Source organism: Lepidochelys kempii, chromosome 7 (genome assembly GCF_965140285.1).
Source record: "Lepidochelys kempii isolate rLepKem1 chromosome 7, rLepKem1.hap1, whole genome shotgun sequence".
Lineage (NCBI taxonomy): Eukaryota > Metazoa > Chordata > Testudines > Cheloniidae > Lepidochelys > Lepidochelys kempii.
In genome coordinates, this window is record NC_136386.1 from 45,028,181 (window position 1) to 45,045,683 (window position 17,503).

The 17,503-nt window shown below is 47.7% G+C and overlaps 1 protein-coding gene across 6 annotated transcripts in view; it reads left to right on the forward strand.

Annotated features, from left to right (window-relative positions):
* HEMK1 (HemK methyltransferase 1, mitochondrial release factors N(5)-glutamine) overlaps nucleotides 1-17,503 on the forward strand; it is a 74,327-nt gene that overhangs the window by 19,941 nt on the left and 36,883 nt on the right. For 5 of the 6 annotated variants that reach the window (XM_078853732.1, XM_078853730.1, XM_078853728.1 and 2 more), the window contains 2 exons: nucleotides 4,392-4,553; nucleotides 11,510-11,574. In XM_078853732.1, coding sequence (XP_078709858.1) covers nucleotides 4,392-4,553; nucleotides 11,510-11,574 — 227 coding nt within the window. The remainder of the gene's footprint in view (nucleotides 1-4,391; nucleotides 4,554-11,509; nucleotides 11,575-17,503) is intronic. The other variant, XM_078853731.1, reaches the window with a different exon arrangement.

Genomic DNA, 17,503 nt, shown 5'->3' on the forward strand with positions numbered 1-17,503 from the left:
CTGACACGGACTCGCAGGGCTCAGGCTGTGGGGCTTTAAAATTGCAGTGTAGATATTCAGACTCGGACTGGAGTCCAAGCTCTGGACCCTCCCCACTCGTGGGGTCCTAAAGCTCGGGCTTCAGCCCGAGCCAAAACATCTCTGTTGCAATTGTACAGCCCTGTAGCCTGAGCCTAGTGAGCCTGAGTCAGCTGACATGCGTCAGCCACACATGTTTAATTGTCATGTAGGCATACCCTTATTCTGCTATAGCAATGCTGATCAATTTCCCTGTGTAGACAAACCCTTAGTCTCCTGGCTGTGTATTCACATGAGAGCTGATTTCTCCCAGGTGAGCATATTTCCCAAATTAAATACCAGGGCGCTTGCCCTGGGATGGGGTCTGTGAAGGAGAATACTGCGCCTTTGAGGGATGGTCTGGAGCCTACAGCTAGGGCAGCCTGGAGGTAATCCAGGAGGCTTTTCCCCACCTAAGGGCTGGGCTATGTAAACAGGAAGAGGAAGCAGAGCAAGAGAGAGGAGCAGAAGCCATACAGGCTTCAGGAGGGCAGTGGGGTTGTTTCTGCTCAGGCTCTAGGAAATTGACCTAACTAGAGTCTTTGATTGTGAACATTAAGTTTGGGAGCATAAGCAGGGCTCTGAGGTGAGGGCTTTATGACTTGTTTATTGTAATTGTTCCTGCCTTGAAGCCTTATATAAAGATAACTTGCTTTTTTGTTAGTGTGTTGGCCTCTCCTTTTCCCAGCTCCCACCCCATCTTGGGCTGTTCAAGTGAATCTATTGACATCCCAATCAGGAGGAGTCAAGGTGGGGCACATCTGCAGCACCGGGCTGCGCCACAAGGGAGCCTGTAGGGACAGCCCATACTTTTACTTATGGTGCTTGGATATGGACTTGAAAATGCCCTGCCATCAAGGAGGGATGAGAATGCAGAGAGGTGCCTGTGCTCGCCCTGGTTGTGAGACGTCCAACCTCCCAGGCTGGGGGACAGAAAACAGTGATGACCCCAGACCTTCTGGTCCCTGGCATGGTGTGGGGGGAGGTGGTAGGTTCAGCAAGGGTAGCGATTGGACAGGCTGGCCCATCCTAAAAGCTGAAAGGGGAGGAGACATGCGGTCCTGCCAGTCAGGTGCACTGGCTGTTGCCAAGATGGGCATGTAGGTTGGGTCTGCCCCTGTGAAACCAGAGACTATCTAGATTGCTGACCAAGACAGGGCACTGAGGCACCTGGGCCAGTCTGGACTATTAAGGATATTGGGACCCAGACATCTGCAGAAACTGAACAAAGGACTGAGGGGACACAGTGTGGGGTAAGGAAGAGTGATAACCTGGGGGTAACTTGTAAATAAGTGTGGGGGAAAAGGGGCCTGTTAGAAGATGCTGCCCTCTAAGAACTTTGGACCAGGGGGCTCTCACCGAAGAAAAGATACTGAAGTTGTGGGCAAGCCTGGGGGGCAAGCTTCAGGGACAGAGGTCAGCCATGGGTTTCAGATTATTTCCAACTTGCCGAGGATGCTTTGACTTATTTGTCATCCTCACAGCATGAGGGTGGTAGGATCTTGAGTAACCTGATATAGGAGCCTGAAAAAGACACAGTTAGTTACTCCAAAGGACAGCGGGGTTCCCAGACTGGGAGAACCAGGGCAAAGACTTAGAGGCAGTCAAAGGTCCCGGGAAGTGGGTGTCATTAGGGTTCAGATGGTGATATTGAAACAGTCCTAGGTGATATTGCAGTCCTAGATGCTGGGTTCTTATTGAAACTGGCCGAACAAATCTAGCTACTAGAAGACAGGCAAAAAGAGCTGGTTGCAGAGACGGAGAGAAGCCACTTGGTTGTGGCTGTGAATCAACACACTGGAAAACAAGTATGTCATTCTTCAGAGAAAAATCTGGGTTTGCCTCCATGAAGCCCTGCAGTTAAAGAAGCAGTACCAGCATCTGCATGCGCAGATGAATGCTGAGATGATCCAAATGCAGGAGAAACTAGCAGCTCATAAATATGGCAAATGCCAGGCACTGTACAACATAGATGGTCTGATAGTGGGAACTGCTAGTATCTGGGATCAAGGAGCGCTGGACCTAGAGAAGAAGTGGTGCCGATGGAGAAGCAGAGAAACAATGAGATAGTGAACAGCCGGCTCAAGGAAATAAGTCTTCAGGTCAGCCAAGTCCAGACGGATTTGTAGGCCAAGTTGGAAGAGATACATTCCTCCAGGGACAGTGTCTTGGCTCAATCCATAAAACTGGACCAGGAATATGCCCGCCTGAGGGCAAAAGAAGAAAACAGTGAGCAACAGCATTTGTTGTTGGAGAGAGACCTGGAAGAGCTTCATGAGGAAATACTCTGGCAATACGAGATCATTGAGGCATAGGATAAGAAGGAACTACTGCTCTGTACTCACTCCCTGTGATTGTCTCCTCTTTGTCACACTGGAGTGTTCCTGTAAGCATAGCCCTTTCGTAAGTGATCAGAGACGGCCAGCATGCAAGGGCACTCTTGCTGACCAAGCTTTCTGGGTACTAACCCCTTCCGAGGACACGAGGAAGGGTGCTGCTTCACGTCTGCAGCCAGCCTCCCCAAAACCAGCTGATTCTGCTCCAAGAGAGGGGTCTTGTCTGCACAACACATGCTTTGCTGGAATAGGTATATTGGCAGAGTCCGCTAATGAAGGTGCACCTTATGCCGACAGAAGTTTTTCTGGCAGCATATTTACACCACCTCCCTGAATGACGTTAGCTAGGTTGACAGGAGCCAAGATATCAGCCAAGTTGCATCTACACTGGGGGGTTTTCCTGTTGGCTGGGGGGCAGTTTTTTCACACTGCTGACCAATGTAGTTATGCCACTTCGTAGTGTAAACCTGGCCAGAGGCATGCTAGACCCCCATACACTGCGTCCTGAGTACACCTGCATGTGATCTTACCCTGTTGCAGGAGGAATCCACAGACAAGGAGCTCCCTTTAAAAATGGGACAGTCAAACTGCCTTTCCCACAGTCAGGTCCAGGTCAGGGGAACATTGAAACAAGCCAGGCTGCTCATCAGCTACAAGCTCCAGTTCTCGCTTGGGACACAGTGTATGTGGATTTTTTCTTTAATGGGTTGAAGAGCAGCTCATGCATTGTACAAAAATGTTTGTGGAGGTTTCTTAGGAAGGCAACTGACCTCTCCCAGGTATTTCACCTGCTCGTCTTCCTTTATTGCTAGGGATAGCTTGCTGCATGGAAATAGGATCTTTGTTTCTTAAGGGCTCGTCTGCCACAGCTACTTATTTCTTCACCTGTTTGCAACATCTTAGCTGTTTCCACACCAGCTTGCTGTGATGCAACAAACTGGTCTGTGGTGTGGAATAACCAGCAAAGGCAGATGAACCAAGCAGTTTTGCTTGAGGCCTCCTGTGCTCTCTAATCCACTTTAGGCCTGATTTCCAGAGCAGGGTGTGGGAAAATGCTGGGATGTCCATGCAAATAGGGTTCACTCTGCAGGCAGCTCAGTGCTGGCTCCTGAGAAAAATCTAGCATTTTACATAAAGGACTTTGACCTTCCCACCAGTCACTCATTGTTACTTTATGGTGTGACAGGGTCTGGCCAGATGGTCGAGCAACCAATAAGTGCAAGACCCACCAAGGTAGAGGAGGAACTTTGTCACACTGGATTGACATAAAATGCTGCTAGTTAGAATGGGAGGCCTGTAATTTACCCTGGAGCATCTTTCTGCTCATATACCTGTTGGCAAAATCCATACAGTTCTTTGTTGTGGGTTTTTATATGTGATTCACAATAAAGATCCTAGTGCTGACTTGTCAAAATAAAATAAAAATCCATGCTAACAACCAGCCATTCCTGAGTGTGACCCTGCAATAACAAACCAGCATTTGTAGTTGTGCAATGCAAGCCAAAACAGGAAGCCTACTTGATTGGGCCATTTACTGTATTTCTTGTCGATTTGCTGGTTGGCTTAGTGCTTTAGGGGTTGGTCTTAAGGGATTTCAAACCATGAGTAAAGTTTCGGACAAGGCTAGGCTAAGACTGGTGAGTAGTGAGGCTTTCAGAGATAAAAGTTAATGATTGTGGCAAAAGAAATGGGGGACAGGCAATGTGTGTGTGTTCCTGTTGCTTATTCTTTTCAAATGTCCTAAAAGATATCAAAGGATCTGTAGGGCACCTGCAGATTTGGTTACAGTCAAAGCACTATGTGGAGCTGAAGTTGTTTCTGGGATCTCAGTCCTGCTGCTGGCATGTGTTGCTTTTTTTAAAATACAAAGATGCATTTGATTTGTTTGCAAAGGTGAGAAATGGGGCTCTATCACCCTCCTTTTCCCCAGCTCTTGGGTGTTAGTTTGAGTCATCATCAGACTCCCACAGAAACAGCTCACTTTTCCTTTTCTGCTAGGATCTTGTCTCCTTGGTGTTGGAAGAAGAAATCCAGAGGAACGGGAGCCCTGCAGTTAATGTGGGTCACCAGTGCCCCACTGTTGTCTCTCACCCAGTGATCCTGGAAATCGGCTGTGGCTCAGGGGCCATTGCACTGAGTTTACTGAGCAAACTGCCCACGGTGGGTGAGCTTTTCATCCTTTGTATTATGGTAGCACTGAGTCCCATTGCACCAGGTGTTGTACTGACAAGTAGCAAAAAGATGGTCCCTGCCCCCAAAGAGCTGACAGTCTAGGTATAAGACAAGAGACAACAGGTGGATACAGACAGACAAAAGAGCACAAAGAAAGAATAAGGCATTTATGAGCAATGCGATGAGCAGTAGTCACAGTTCACCAGCTACCTGATCACTGCCAAGAGCCCATTTTGGTGCCTGTCCCTTCCCCAGTAACATAATTCCTCACCGGTCAAGGAGAAAACAAAGTCACGGAAAGGACTGGGATCTATAAGTGACTAAAGCCCCCTTCAGTCTCAGGTTATCAATCACTTGGGATATATCCCACCCCAACCCAGACCACAGTGGATAATCCCTGCTCAGTGCTCCAGGAGGGAAAGAATGACCCCACCCACATGCTGTGGAGAGAAAAAGGCCTTCCCTTGCTCCAGATCTGGTCATCAGTTCATCCCTCAGACTCATCCAGGCTGATTATCATCCTTGAAGAAGAATCAGTGGTATGCCGTTTATGTATGCAAGGCACACTTTGCATGCTGACCAACAGTGTGTTGTCCAACTGGTGGCCCGTGGGCCGCATCCGGTCCGCAGAATAACTCCATCCAGCTCTCATGATGGAGGACACCATTTGGTAGAACAAAATCGTGTCCTCCTGTAACGGTGCAAGACTCACCCCTGTGGTGCCTCCTGCTGGTCTCTCAGGGAATTAGCTCTTCCAGCCTTCAGAGTGCCCTCTGCAGGCCGGTGTCCCTCTTGCTGCTGGCCCCTGTGTCCCTCCTGGACCCCGGTGTCCCTTTTACCCAGGGTGCTGCCCGCTGGCAGTACCCCCACAGTCCCTGGGTCTCCCTTCCCCGGGGATCCCTCACTCACTATCCCCACCTCGCCTCAGTCTTTGGCTACTGCCAGTGACCACTGAGCCCCTGCACACTGGGGCGGACTGCAGTGTATAAACCAATCATCACAGGCAAGGGGGTTTTGGACCTGCTGCCTCTGCCTACCTTTGGGCTGCCCCCTGCAATCCCAGTACCTACCCTAGGCCGTCTGCCAAGCCTACAGCCAGGGGCTTTTCTAGTCCGGAGTCTCCCAGCTCCTCTGGCCTTCCCCAGCCCTGCTTCACCTCAGATACCCTGGTACACTCCCCAGCAGCCAGGCCGATCTCCCTCCACAGCTAGAGGAGACTCTGTCTGCTCTTGGCCCACTGCCCTCTTATAAGGGACAGCTGAGCCCTGATTGGGGCATGGCCACAGGTGAGCCTGCTTCCCCAATCAGCCTGGGAACTGCTTGCTCCTAGCCACAGCCCTCTCCTGATTGTTTTAAGCCCTTCAAGGCCGGAGCGGGTGACCACCCCACTACACCTCCAAACAGCATCACCTTGGCCCATATGGTACATGCGAGGTCACGTGGCATGGATGACACTATTTTGGATGCCTAAGGTGTGCCAGTGAGTTGTTGCATGCCTTAATAAAACTGTCCTGGCACGCCACTGAGAAGAAGCATCGAGGGTTAGTTTGTAAGGTCTATGGAAGGTCATTCCTGTAGCTCAAGTCCCTTTGCCCGGTGACCTGTTGGGCTGATGTTTAGTTTTCACTAGGCCAAATTATAAATTGCTCTGGTTTCCCTACTCAAGCACCACGCTGCTCTCCTTGCCTTTCAGACATAAATGACTGTGTCAGTCTGTCCTTGTATGTTACGTCAGCCCTTCCCCAAATGGCCAACATACATGAGCCTTGAGTGAATACACCAGCTTAGATCTGTGCAGGCTTACGCACCACACAACCATACTAATGTCTATGACATGTACATCAAGACAGAATTTGGCCCTAAAGTGCTGCATTAAGATAAAGAACTAGCAACTTGTCATGTATGGTTATATCAAGGATAGAGCTCTCCGCAGAACAGTCTGTGTACCCCAGGTCACCTGTCCCAGCATACAGTGTATCTCCTTTTAAATCTGGAGTGGATTCCTTAGGGCATGGATTCTTTCTGCATCAGACATGAGGAACCTATGAAGCTCTTTCCTCTCTACTCCTCACTCTCTGTTCTGCTGGGCTGCTCTGTCCCAGTTTACCAGTTGATACTGTCAAGCTGTCTGGAGTGGCTCACAAACATGGGTGCCAGCCTCAAGGCAGCCTTACAAATTGGAGCACAAATCCCAAACTGGTTACATGTTGTATAATTAGATTTTGCCAACAGAATATCAACTGTGAACTCCTAAAGCACTAGAACAGCCTTATTCTGGAGTCACAGACTGTCCCCTTGGGCACTTTTGCCTCCCAGACAAGTCTGCCGTTGTGACAGATGGTCTCTTACACCAAAAATCATAATAATATTCAGGTTACTTCTTGTCCCAGACACTTACCCCAGGTTAATTGTACCTTAGAACTCTCCCCAAAGACAGTGCTTGTAGCCAGTCCTGTGATAAACTAACTAAAGATTTATTAACTAGGAAAAATAAATGAGTTATTTACAAGATTAAAGCAGGTAAACACACACTTGAGTTACAGTCTTAGGTTTCGAAAGGCAATAGAAGCTGCTGTAATTTGCAAGCTCTAGATGTCCTTTAGGGCTAACCCAAACTAAACAGCTGGGGATCCCTTGCTTATGCTTAGAAGTCTTGCCTCCTCACTGAAGTTCAAACAGCATAGGGACACAGAGCCTTCTGATCAGAGATTTTTATTCCCTTTCCCAGATTTCAAACTGTTATGGGATGAGGGTTTGTGCATGTCCCCTCTTCCTGGGTGTCGGGGAGAGCAATCAGGAAAGTCTTTTTGTCTGCGGACGTTCCACAGTGGTTCATCTGGTGTCTATAGGCCTTCTTTTGTTGGGTAGGAGATCTCACCTCTTGTGGTAAACTGGTATCTCACACTTGGTAATGCTTCTCTCCTGACAGTGGGGGTTTCCAGTTTCATAGCAAACACTTAACTATTACCATCTCCCAATAATAGCTATTATAAGTGAGATTAATGCAGGCAGCAAGTCATAAGCATTTTATTAAGTCCAAACACTCAATACATTTATAAAAACTTAACATCTGTTTTAACAATGCTAACACACAGGTGAGCCAGATTGGTTTCCAGTTATGCATTTGTCAATATTCAGTGTGGCCTAGGGGCCTTGGCATGAGCTGGCACCTGGCCTGCCAGAATCACAGATATATTTAGGACTAGGTCGTTAGCTGATGCAAATCGGTGTAGCTCCTCTGACTCCATCTGATTCACACCAGCAGAAGGTCTGGCCCTAAGACTTTTTATTAAGGTAAAATGCTGGCAATGGTAATGAAAATATTCAGTCATGCTGAAGGCCTAGCTACAAGCGCAGGGCCGGCCCACAACGTTTTGGCACCTGAGGCGGTGAGCTCAAATGACGCCCCCATGCCCCCTCGCTTGGGCCAAAACTTTGAAAGGTCTCAATTCTGCCTTCTTCCTGTTCTACTCCTCTCATGGTACTGCTCTGCTACCTACCCCAATAAAGGAGCACTAATAACTTTAAATGCCTTGTTCAAAAATGTTAAGGAACACTTAACTTTCAAACCCCTGAACAGCAAATGTAACTTTTCTTGTCTGCATAGTAAACACTGGCATTGAATAATCAAAGTGGTGCTTTCCGTGCCTTCTTGGTTGCAAAGTTTTGAACTGCTTCCTGAAGGTCCACAGTCTGGGCCAGCTCATGCTCTACTGAGATGGTTGCAAGGTTGACCAGCCTCTCCTGTGTCATTGTGGAGCGTAGATGTGTTTTTATTAACTTCAGCTTGGAGAAGTTGCGTTCTCCACTGGCAACTGTTACAGGAAGTGTTAGAAGTATGCGCAGAGCAACAAAAGCATTTGGAAAGAGGGTGGTAATCTTATTTGTGCACATATATTCCAGAACAGCCTTTGGAGTTGATCCTGCTGAAATGTATCTTGAAAGGACTTTCAGTTCATCACTTAAATCACTCGCGTCAATATTGTGCATGTCATCATGTGTCAACACTGTCTCTAGTGCCCTGCATTGCTTGTGTAGGTTTTCTTCAGGTATAGTGAGGAGTTATGGAATAAGCATACAGCATCCCAAATATACTGCTTTGTTCCTTGAGCTGCATGAAACGTTCTTCAACTGACTGTATTGCACAATCTAGCAGCTGGTTAAAGAATTCAACTTTGAATTGTTGTTTGGGGTCTCTTATGGGATTATTTCGTGCCTTGTAATCAAAATGTCGTCTTCTTCGGTGACTCGTGTATTCTTGAATGGATGGGAAAATAGCTTCAGTGTCAAGTTCCTCTGCCAACTTCTGTGCACTCTTCAGAACGTTTTGAAATCCCTTATCTGACTGGTAAGACTGTAGGTATGACTTTGCTTTGTCCAGTTGTTCATCGCTCCAGATATATCAAGGTCAATACCTTGGAGTCTCTTGCTTACAACATTTATTTCAAACAGTAAGTCATGCCACAACACTAAGCCACTCAGGAATTTGACGTTATGTATGTTTCTGGTGATTCCGTTTCCCTCTGCCACTGTTCTCCCACAAACAGTTCCTGTCATAGCATTTTCCTCCATAATGTCAACTATGGCATCAGCTATCTTCCCTATTTGGTGTTTGATAGGCTTTATTGCCTCCACTCGACTTTCCCATCGTGTGGCACTCAGTGGTTACAGTGTCAGAGAGGATGTTCCCAGATGTTGCTTCAAAATTTGCAATTGATGAGTTGATGCAGAGAAAAATACATAGATGTTTTGAATTACATTAAAAAATTCAGCAGCCGCGCTAGAAGCTGATGCTGCATCACTGACCACCAAGTTCAATGAATGAGAACTGCATGGGACAAAAAAAGCTCGAGGGTTTAACTCTCTGATCCGTGTCTGCACTCCTCTGTTCTTTCCTCTCATGTTGGCACCACTATCGTAGCCCTGACCTCTCATGTCAGCTATCGCAATTCCCGTGTCTTCCAGCTTTTTAAGAAGCACATTTGTCATACCAGCCCCTTTAGTATCATCAATGTCAATAAATTCTAGAAAATACTCTCTGACAGTCACCATTGCAGGGACTAGGTTCTGTTGTTGTTACAAAACGCACCATTAAAGTCATTCGTTCCATATGGCTGATGTCAGGTGTGCAGTCCAGAATAACAGCGTATTATCTTGCTGACTTCAGATCTGCTACAATCTTCTGTTCGACTTTTGTTGCCAGTAACTGTATGATCTCATTTTGAATTGTTTTTCCATGGTAATGGTGTGTGTACATTTCTTGGGTGGTGACTCTTCTTAGATGCTCCTGGAATACAGCATCAAACTCAGCCATCAGCTCCACAATTTTAAGGAAGTTTCCCTAGTTTGGCACATACAGCTGATCTGAAGTGCCAGGCCGTGCTAGGTTTTGAGTTGCAAGCATTCTCACAAGGGCAATGAGCCTTTTCAGAACATGTTGCCAGAAAAGAGACTCTGATGCAATCTTCTCTTGATGCTGATCATCTATGGTGGCCTTTAACCTTAGTCTCATCTCAAGCTCTTTCCACCTATGGAATGCTCTCTGGTGATTTGCTGCCTTCTTGTGGCATGCCAGATTTCTATCCAGATTTTTCCAGTCCTTTGTTCCTGTCAAACCCAATGTGGCTGGAACGTTAGACTGGAAGAGTTTGCAACAAAAACAGTATGCAACATTCTGGGTTTTTGAATACATAAGCCATGGCCTCTCCACTTTGTCACCATTGGGGATTCCACGCCAGTAATGTGTTGGATGGAAACTTCTATTTTCATTGTCTTTGGAGAACATGAAGTTTTTCACTTGCTGTGGCCCATGCAGTACAAGGAAGTCCCTCACGCTACTGCTCAAGTGGGTCCACAGTCCTGGATCATCTAGACTTAAGGAACTAAACTCAGCAGCAGCTGTTGCTTGCACCTCCACCACAGTCTTCTCTGATCTACACTTTTCTTCAGGAATGTGCATGGTTACATCCATTTGAGATGAAGATATGGATGCTGCAGTAAGCTGCCAGGTCACCTGCACTCTGACTAACTGGAAGATCAGGCATCTCCTCACCACTCACATCCTCACTGGGGCCAGAAGGCTCACCGTGAACATTTGTGTCTATGTATCTCAGGAGAGCTCCTTCCTGCTTCGATAGAAAAGCTTCCTTTGCTTTCTTTCTTTTTCTGAATGCTGCCCCAGAGGGGCGTTTTCTTCTTTCACTGATGACTGCTGTTCTGTGCCGGCTATATTGGCTCTCAACACTCAATTGAAGGGGACAAATAAGCAGGCTGGTAGCCAGGCCTGAGTGAGGGAGGATATCAGCGTCTTAAGGGCTCCTACTACTTCAGTTGACTGCCTGTTCTCCTCCAGTGGGTTCAGGGAAGTAGCAGAAACAGGAAGCTCCCTGAGAAGCTGGTGTTAATCAGTCCAGGCTCCTGTGGGTGCTAGAGAGGTACATAAGAGGCTCCTCCTCTTCTCTCTCCCTGCCGCTCCTGCTGCTTTCTGTTATTCCCTCTCACCTTTTCTCCTGCCTGCCTGTTATGTTTCTTGTGCCCTCCTTCCTCCAGCACAGCACTCCACCATCTCTGTGCATCTAGAGCAGAGAGAATACATATGCACCAGCAGCAGACACAATATTCTACACTCTGGGTCCTAGTGGCCCCCACCCCCACCCCCACACAGTCTGCCACCTGAGGCGGCTGCCTCAGTTCGCCTCATGGTAAGGTCAGCCCTGTGTGACTACACAACCCCAAAGTATCCTGCTTCCGTGGAAGTCCTAAGATGGATTCTTCAGGGGCTATATCTGATTTTGGTGTTAGAAAGACAGAGAGACCTTTTCCAAGACATTATATTGGCATCATCTGTCTCATTTGCCCCTTTTGCCACAGTCTGTATGTCCAGTCATCAGCTAACAGCAGTAATGTTGGTGATATAATGTGTATTTTGTTTCCTTCTGTGCCAGAGCCGGGTGATAGCTGTGGATAAAGAGGAAGCTGCTGTGAATCTCACCAGAGAGAATGCTCAGAGGTATGAACATATGCATTGCTCATTTTTTCTCTCTGTGAGTGCCCATTGCTTCCTAGGATCCCTCACACTGATCCCCTGAGACAAGTGAATAGCCACCAAAGTCCTGGCTTATGATTCTCAAATATGCCCAGTGTCTCAGCCACAGGCTGGATATCATGTTCATCACCATCAGGTGCCAGGGTGCGTTAAACGCTTTGAACCTCTGGAAAATCCAGAGAAAATTAGAAATTTTTGGAACAAATTTTCCCTGAATTTTTATTTTGGTTAAAAAAACCCTTTTTCTGACCTGTGAATCCCCTTTGCCAGACCACCAGCTGGGAAGGAAATGGCATAATAGCGATGTTTTGTACTTACGTTGCACCTTTCTTGCAAGGAGACCAAAGTACTTTGGGTCAGTAGACTTGTCCCTGTTTTGTTAATGGGAAAACTGAGACGGTATCAAGTGGAGTGCCCCAAGGGTCGGTCCTGGGGCCGGTTTTATTCAATATCTTCATAAATGATCTGGAGGATGGTGTGGATTGCACTTTCAGCAAATTTGCGGATGATACTAAACTGGGAGGAGTGGTAGATACGCTGGAGGGGAGGGATAGGATACAGAAGGACCTAGACCAATTGGAAGATTGGGCCAAAAGGAATCTGATGAGGTTCAATAAGGATAAGTGCAGGGTCCTGCACTTAGGACGGAAGAACCCAATGCACAGCTACAGACTAGGGACCGAATGGCTAGGCAGCAGTTCTGCGGAAAAGGACCTAGGGGTGACAGTGGACGAGAAGCTGGATATGAGTCAGCAGTGTGCCCTTGTTGCCAAGAAGGCCAATGGCATTTTGGGATGTATAAGTAGGGGCATAGCGAGCAGATCGAGGGACGTGATCGTTCCCCTCTATTCGACATTGGTGAGGCCTCATCTGGAGTACTGTGTCCAGTTTTGGGCCCCACACTTCAAGAAGGATGTGGATAAATTGGAGAGAGTCCAGCGAAGGGCAACAAAAATGATTAGGGGACTGGAACACATGAGTTATGAGGAGAGGCTGAGGGAGCTGGGATTGTTTAGCCTGCAGAAGAGAAGAATGAGGGGGGATTTGATAGCTGCTTTCAACTACCTGAAAGGGGGTTCCAAAGAGGATGGCTCTAGACTGTTCTCAATGGTAGCAGATGACAGAACGAGGAGTAATGGTCTCAAGTTGCAGTGGGGGAGGTTTAGATTGGATATTAGGAAAAACTTTTTCACTAAGAGGGTGGTGAAACACTGGAATGCGTTACCTAGGGAGGTGGTAGAATCTCCTTCCTTAGAGGTTTTTAAGGTCAGGCTTGACAAAGCCCTGGCTGGGATGATTTAACTGGGAATTGGTCCTGCTTTGAGCAGGGGGTTGGACTAGATGACCTTCTGGGGTCCCTTCCAACCCTGATATTCTATGATTCTATGATTATATGACCTAGTGAGACCAGACTCTGGTCCATGCCACAGGCTATTACCAGTGCCTTGAGAGTGACCCTTTTAGTGTTCTGGGCCCCAAGGACCCACACAATTCCACAGGGCAGGGCTGCAGCCTCTGAGACACCGAAACTGGGTCTTCGGGCACCAGAGAACCCTTTCTCCTTCTGTGGCTCCCTGCAGCAAGTCTAGCCAAGCAGGACTCCTGCAGGAGGCGTGTACTGTAACCATTCAGGGCTGTCTGTGAGGATTTGCAGTGACACCAGGCAGCCTTTTCTAAAACAGCACAGGGTTTATTAGTTGACTGGAACACAGCAACGGCTAGTCCTGAGGTGAGTGTAGAGAATCTCGGGTTAAGACATGGTCCATACTGGCCAAGCCAGTCAGCCAGCCAAGCTGCCATGGACTCCATTTCAGGCTCTCTGTCAGTCCTTAGAGAGAGCTGCAGAGTCCCTCCAAGAACCCAAACTTATCCCCTTCCTGCTGACCCATGCTGAGTTCATATGTTCCCGGGACAATGTCAGTCGTTCGGTTCGGTGCAGCTTCCTTTGTCTTTCTGGAGGCTTCATTGATATGGGTCACTTACAGCCAGTCCTCTAACAATCCATTCATTCCACCCCAGACAATGAAGTGACACAGCACCTCATGTCCCCCGCTCTGCCCCAAAAGCCACATTCTAACCCTTTTTGCAACCATTGGGTAGCAATGTAAAGTACATGGGGAAACTGAGGCACACAAAGGCATAATAAAAACATTACAGAAAATTGGCACTTGGTCACATTATGTCAGAAAGTGAGTCATTGACAAAGCCAATAGCAGAATCCAGAATGCCTGGCTCCTTCTGCCTCACTACACCATATTGACTCCTGTCAGGGTTCCTTCCCCACTCTGAACTCTAGGGTACAGATGTGGGGACCCGCATGAAAGATCCCTTAAGCTTATTCTTACCAGCTTAGGTTAAAAACTTCCCCAGGGTACAAACTTTGCCTTGTCCTTGAACAGTATGCTGCCACCACCAAGCGTTTTAAACAAAGAACAGGGAAAGAGACCACTTGGAGACGTCTTTCCCACAAAATATCCCCCCAAGCCCTACACACCCTCTTTCCTGGGGAGGCTTGAGAATAATATCCTAACCAATTTGTTACAAAATCATCAAAGACCCAAACCCCTGGATCTTGGAACAATGGAAAAATCAGTCAGGTTCTTAAAAGAAGGATTTTATTTAAAAAAAAAAAAAAAGAAAGAAAGGTAAAAATAATCTCTGTAAAATCAGGATGGAAAATACTTTACAGGGTATTCAGATTCAAAACACAGAGGATCCCCCTCTGGGCAAAACCTTAAAATTACAGAAAACAGGAATAAACTTCCCTCTTAACACAGAGAAAATTCACATAAAACAAAAGATAAACTAATCCGCCTTGCCTGGCTTACCTATACTGATTGCAATATTGGAGACTTGGACTAGGATGGGTTGGAGAAGATGGATTTCTGTCTGGCCTCTCTAAGTCCCAAGAGAGAACAACCACGTAAACAAAGAGCACAAACAAAAAAGCCTTCCACCCCCTACCCCGTGCCACCTCCCCAAAGATTTGAAAATATCTTGTCCCTTTATTGGTCCTTTGGGTCAGGTGCTAGCCAGGTTAGTTGAGCTTCTTAACCCTTTACAGGTAACAGGATGTTGCCTCTGGCCAGGAGGGATTTTATAGCACTGAATACAGAAAGGTGGTTACCCTTCCCTTTATATTTATGACAACTCCCTTTTCAGGCCTTGCTTCTTTTCTTACGTCTAGATTTTATCTTGCTCCTCAGGCAGTACCTAGACTTCTGGGTGTGCTGGTGTGGTGTCCCACAGGATCTTTCTTCCTTTCTGGGCTGTCGCTATCACTGACTTGTAACCAAATGAACTACAATCCACAGCAGCCACCTGTGCTGTGGCTCAGTTTTAAGGGCTTCAGAATCAGCTCTACTCTGCAGCTGTCTAATGCCACAATGCACTCTGCCATAACTGTCACTTGACAGTGAAATCATGGCCAGGACAGTGCTGGTGTCAGAATTACACCATCTCATTTACCCGTCAGCTCCCTGTGCCAACTCTGCTCTCTGTTACACCAGTGGAAATCCAGCATGGCTCCATGTGAGTTAATACGAGTTGTAACTGACACCAGAATCTGGCTTCCTTCCGTGTCTCTGCATCCTGGGACCTATCTTGTGCTGCTCCTGCAGGAAGAGGAGGACAGGTGGCTTGATCATACTCGTCCATCCCCAGGATTCTGGGCTGCTCTAGGGGCTGAAATGGCCACTGGTGTAGATTAGAGCAGCCTCAAAGGTGCTCTAATTTACAGCAGCTTCCTGAGAATTCCCAGAGGCCTGTTCTACAGTCTGGAGCAGTCCCAAATCTTCGTAGTGGTGTGCACTGTGGCGATTCCCCTTTCTATCCTCTATGTGCTCCCTGTCCCACCCACCCGTCCTGCCCCTACACACTGTTTGCGCAAAGACTTACAAAGCGGGGGGAGGGGTGCAACATAGGGCTGCTTAAGTGGCCCTGTGCAATGGGGAATTCTGCCCCAGCTCCTTGCAATACAGTTTGGCCCTTACATGCTGATAGAGTTAGTATAGAGCACAGGACTGAGTCTGTCCTGCTACATCCATCACACTGTTTCTTCCCCACTGCCAATGTGTGCTGGTCTTACAGCACCCTCTGTGCTTGCTCCCTTAGGGAGCACAAGGTGGGGTCTAGGAATGGAACAGGACTCTTTCTCGCCCCGTGGAGCATGAGGCCCCCTATGTGTCCCAAATACACTAGTGCATTGGATAGAAAAGTTGGTGAGGAAAATCCTGGATGCTGTACTCCCTTGACTGGGTTTTAGTCTGCTACGTGAGTTATTCTGCATGGAGGGAGAGTGTGTACTGGGAGGAGCTGGATGGTTTTTGAAAAGCTGCTTCTAATTCAGTGTATAAATACAGTGTAGGGAAATGGGAAGCGTTTTTGGAATCCTCACAGAATGCTCTCAGTAACATGCTGACCTGGATGTCACCTCTTGCCTGGGTCTCATTCCTCCAGCAAACCCTGAGAAATCCTGTGGCTTTGCAAAGAAGTGATCATCTGGTGTTCAGAAGAGAAAGGTGATTTTGTGATTAAGGCAGACAGCCAGGGGGCATCAGGACTGCTGGGTTCTATTCCTTACTGCCACTGTCTCAGGCCACGTCTACACTATAGGAGCGCTTTTCCAGGGATAGCCGTACCAGTATACTATACCCACAAAGCGCTTCTAGTGTGGACGCAGCTTAACCTGGCAAAGCTGTGCTTTTGCTGGTATAGCTTATTTTCCAGCACCACCATCCAACCCCCCAAACAAAATAAGCTAGACTGGTAAAATCAGTTTTTCTGGTATAACTGCATCTACACTTGCTCTTTTGCTAGCCCAGCTCTGTCAGTCAGGGATCCCATCTCACCCCCCTGACAGACAGAGCTAAGCTGGCAGAAATCTGTAGGGTAGACCTGGCCTCACTGTGCAACCTGGAGCTTGTCACTTCATTGCACTGTGCCTCAGTGGCCCCATTTGTGAAATGGGATTACTGCCAACGTAGCAGGTTAATTTAATCATAGCTTTCCCATGCCTGGACCCACTGTGCTCCACCCCAGCAGCACCAAGGGGATTTACAGTGGTTATGAGGGCTACAGGTAAGAGTTCCCCTAGTTAAGAGGAATCCTCATCTGGCCCCTGCCCCCTAGGATGTGGGACATTATGGAGCAGATTTGGAGTGGGTATGGCAGGACTGTGACAGGGTGGGACTAGAGCATAATGCCCTTCACATCCCCTGGCAGCCCCAAGGCTTGCCCCTCTGACTTGCAGCAGCTAAGGGGGTGGTCTGGCCTCTGGCAGCCTTGAGGATCAGAGGGTTCAGAAATATGTCGGAAAGTCACCTGGGCCTCTCAGGGCCATGTGCTTACTGTCTTGTTCTTCACCAGCAAGAGAGAAGTGCCCACATCTCCTGAGTCCCTAGGGAATCTAAGTAGTGCAGAGAGTTCAGTGAGGTACAGTTCAAGCTGAGAGGCACCGCTACGGCTGTGTGTTCTCTTAGAGATGCCAGGGGTGGAGGGAGAGCCCATGTAAGGATATTGTACCTGAGAAGCCCTAAAGCCTCTTTCTGTAGCATTGCACCGTAATGGACCTAATCCTAAATAAGTCCCACCCTTTTAGTATGTGTTCTGCCTGGTGAATCAGCTGCATTGTGATGCTTTCGTTTTCACTCCCTGCCTCACATGAGCACATGATATTATCATGTCACCATGACACTGCATGTTAGATGCAAACACCTAAATGTCACTGTGGCGTTAGAGCCAAATACATTCACATTTCACAACTCTTGCAAGGGCCAGGTTTTCAAAGCAGGGTAGAAGAGGCATGTAGAAAAACGTGCGCGTGCCCCTCGCACTCACAGAACCCCATTTTTGCATGTCTGAAGCCAGCAATTGAGGGTTGTTGGGGGTTTTT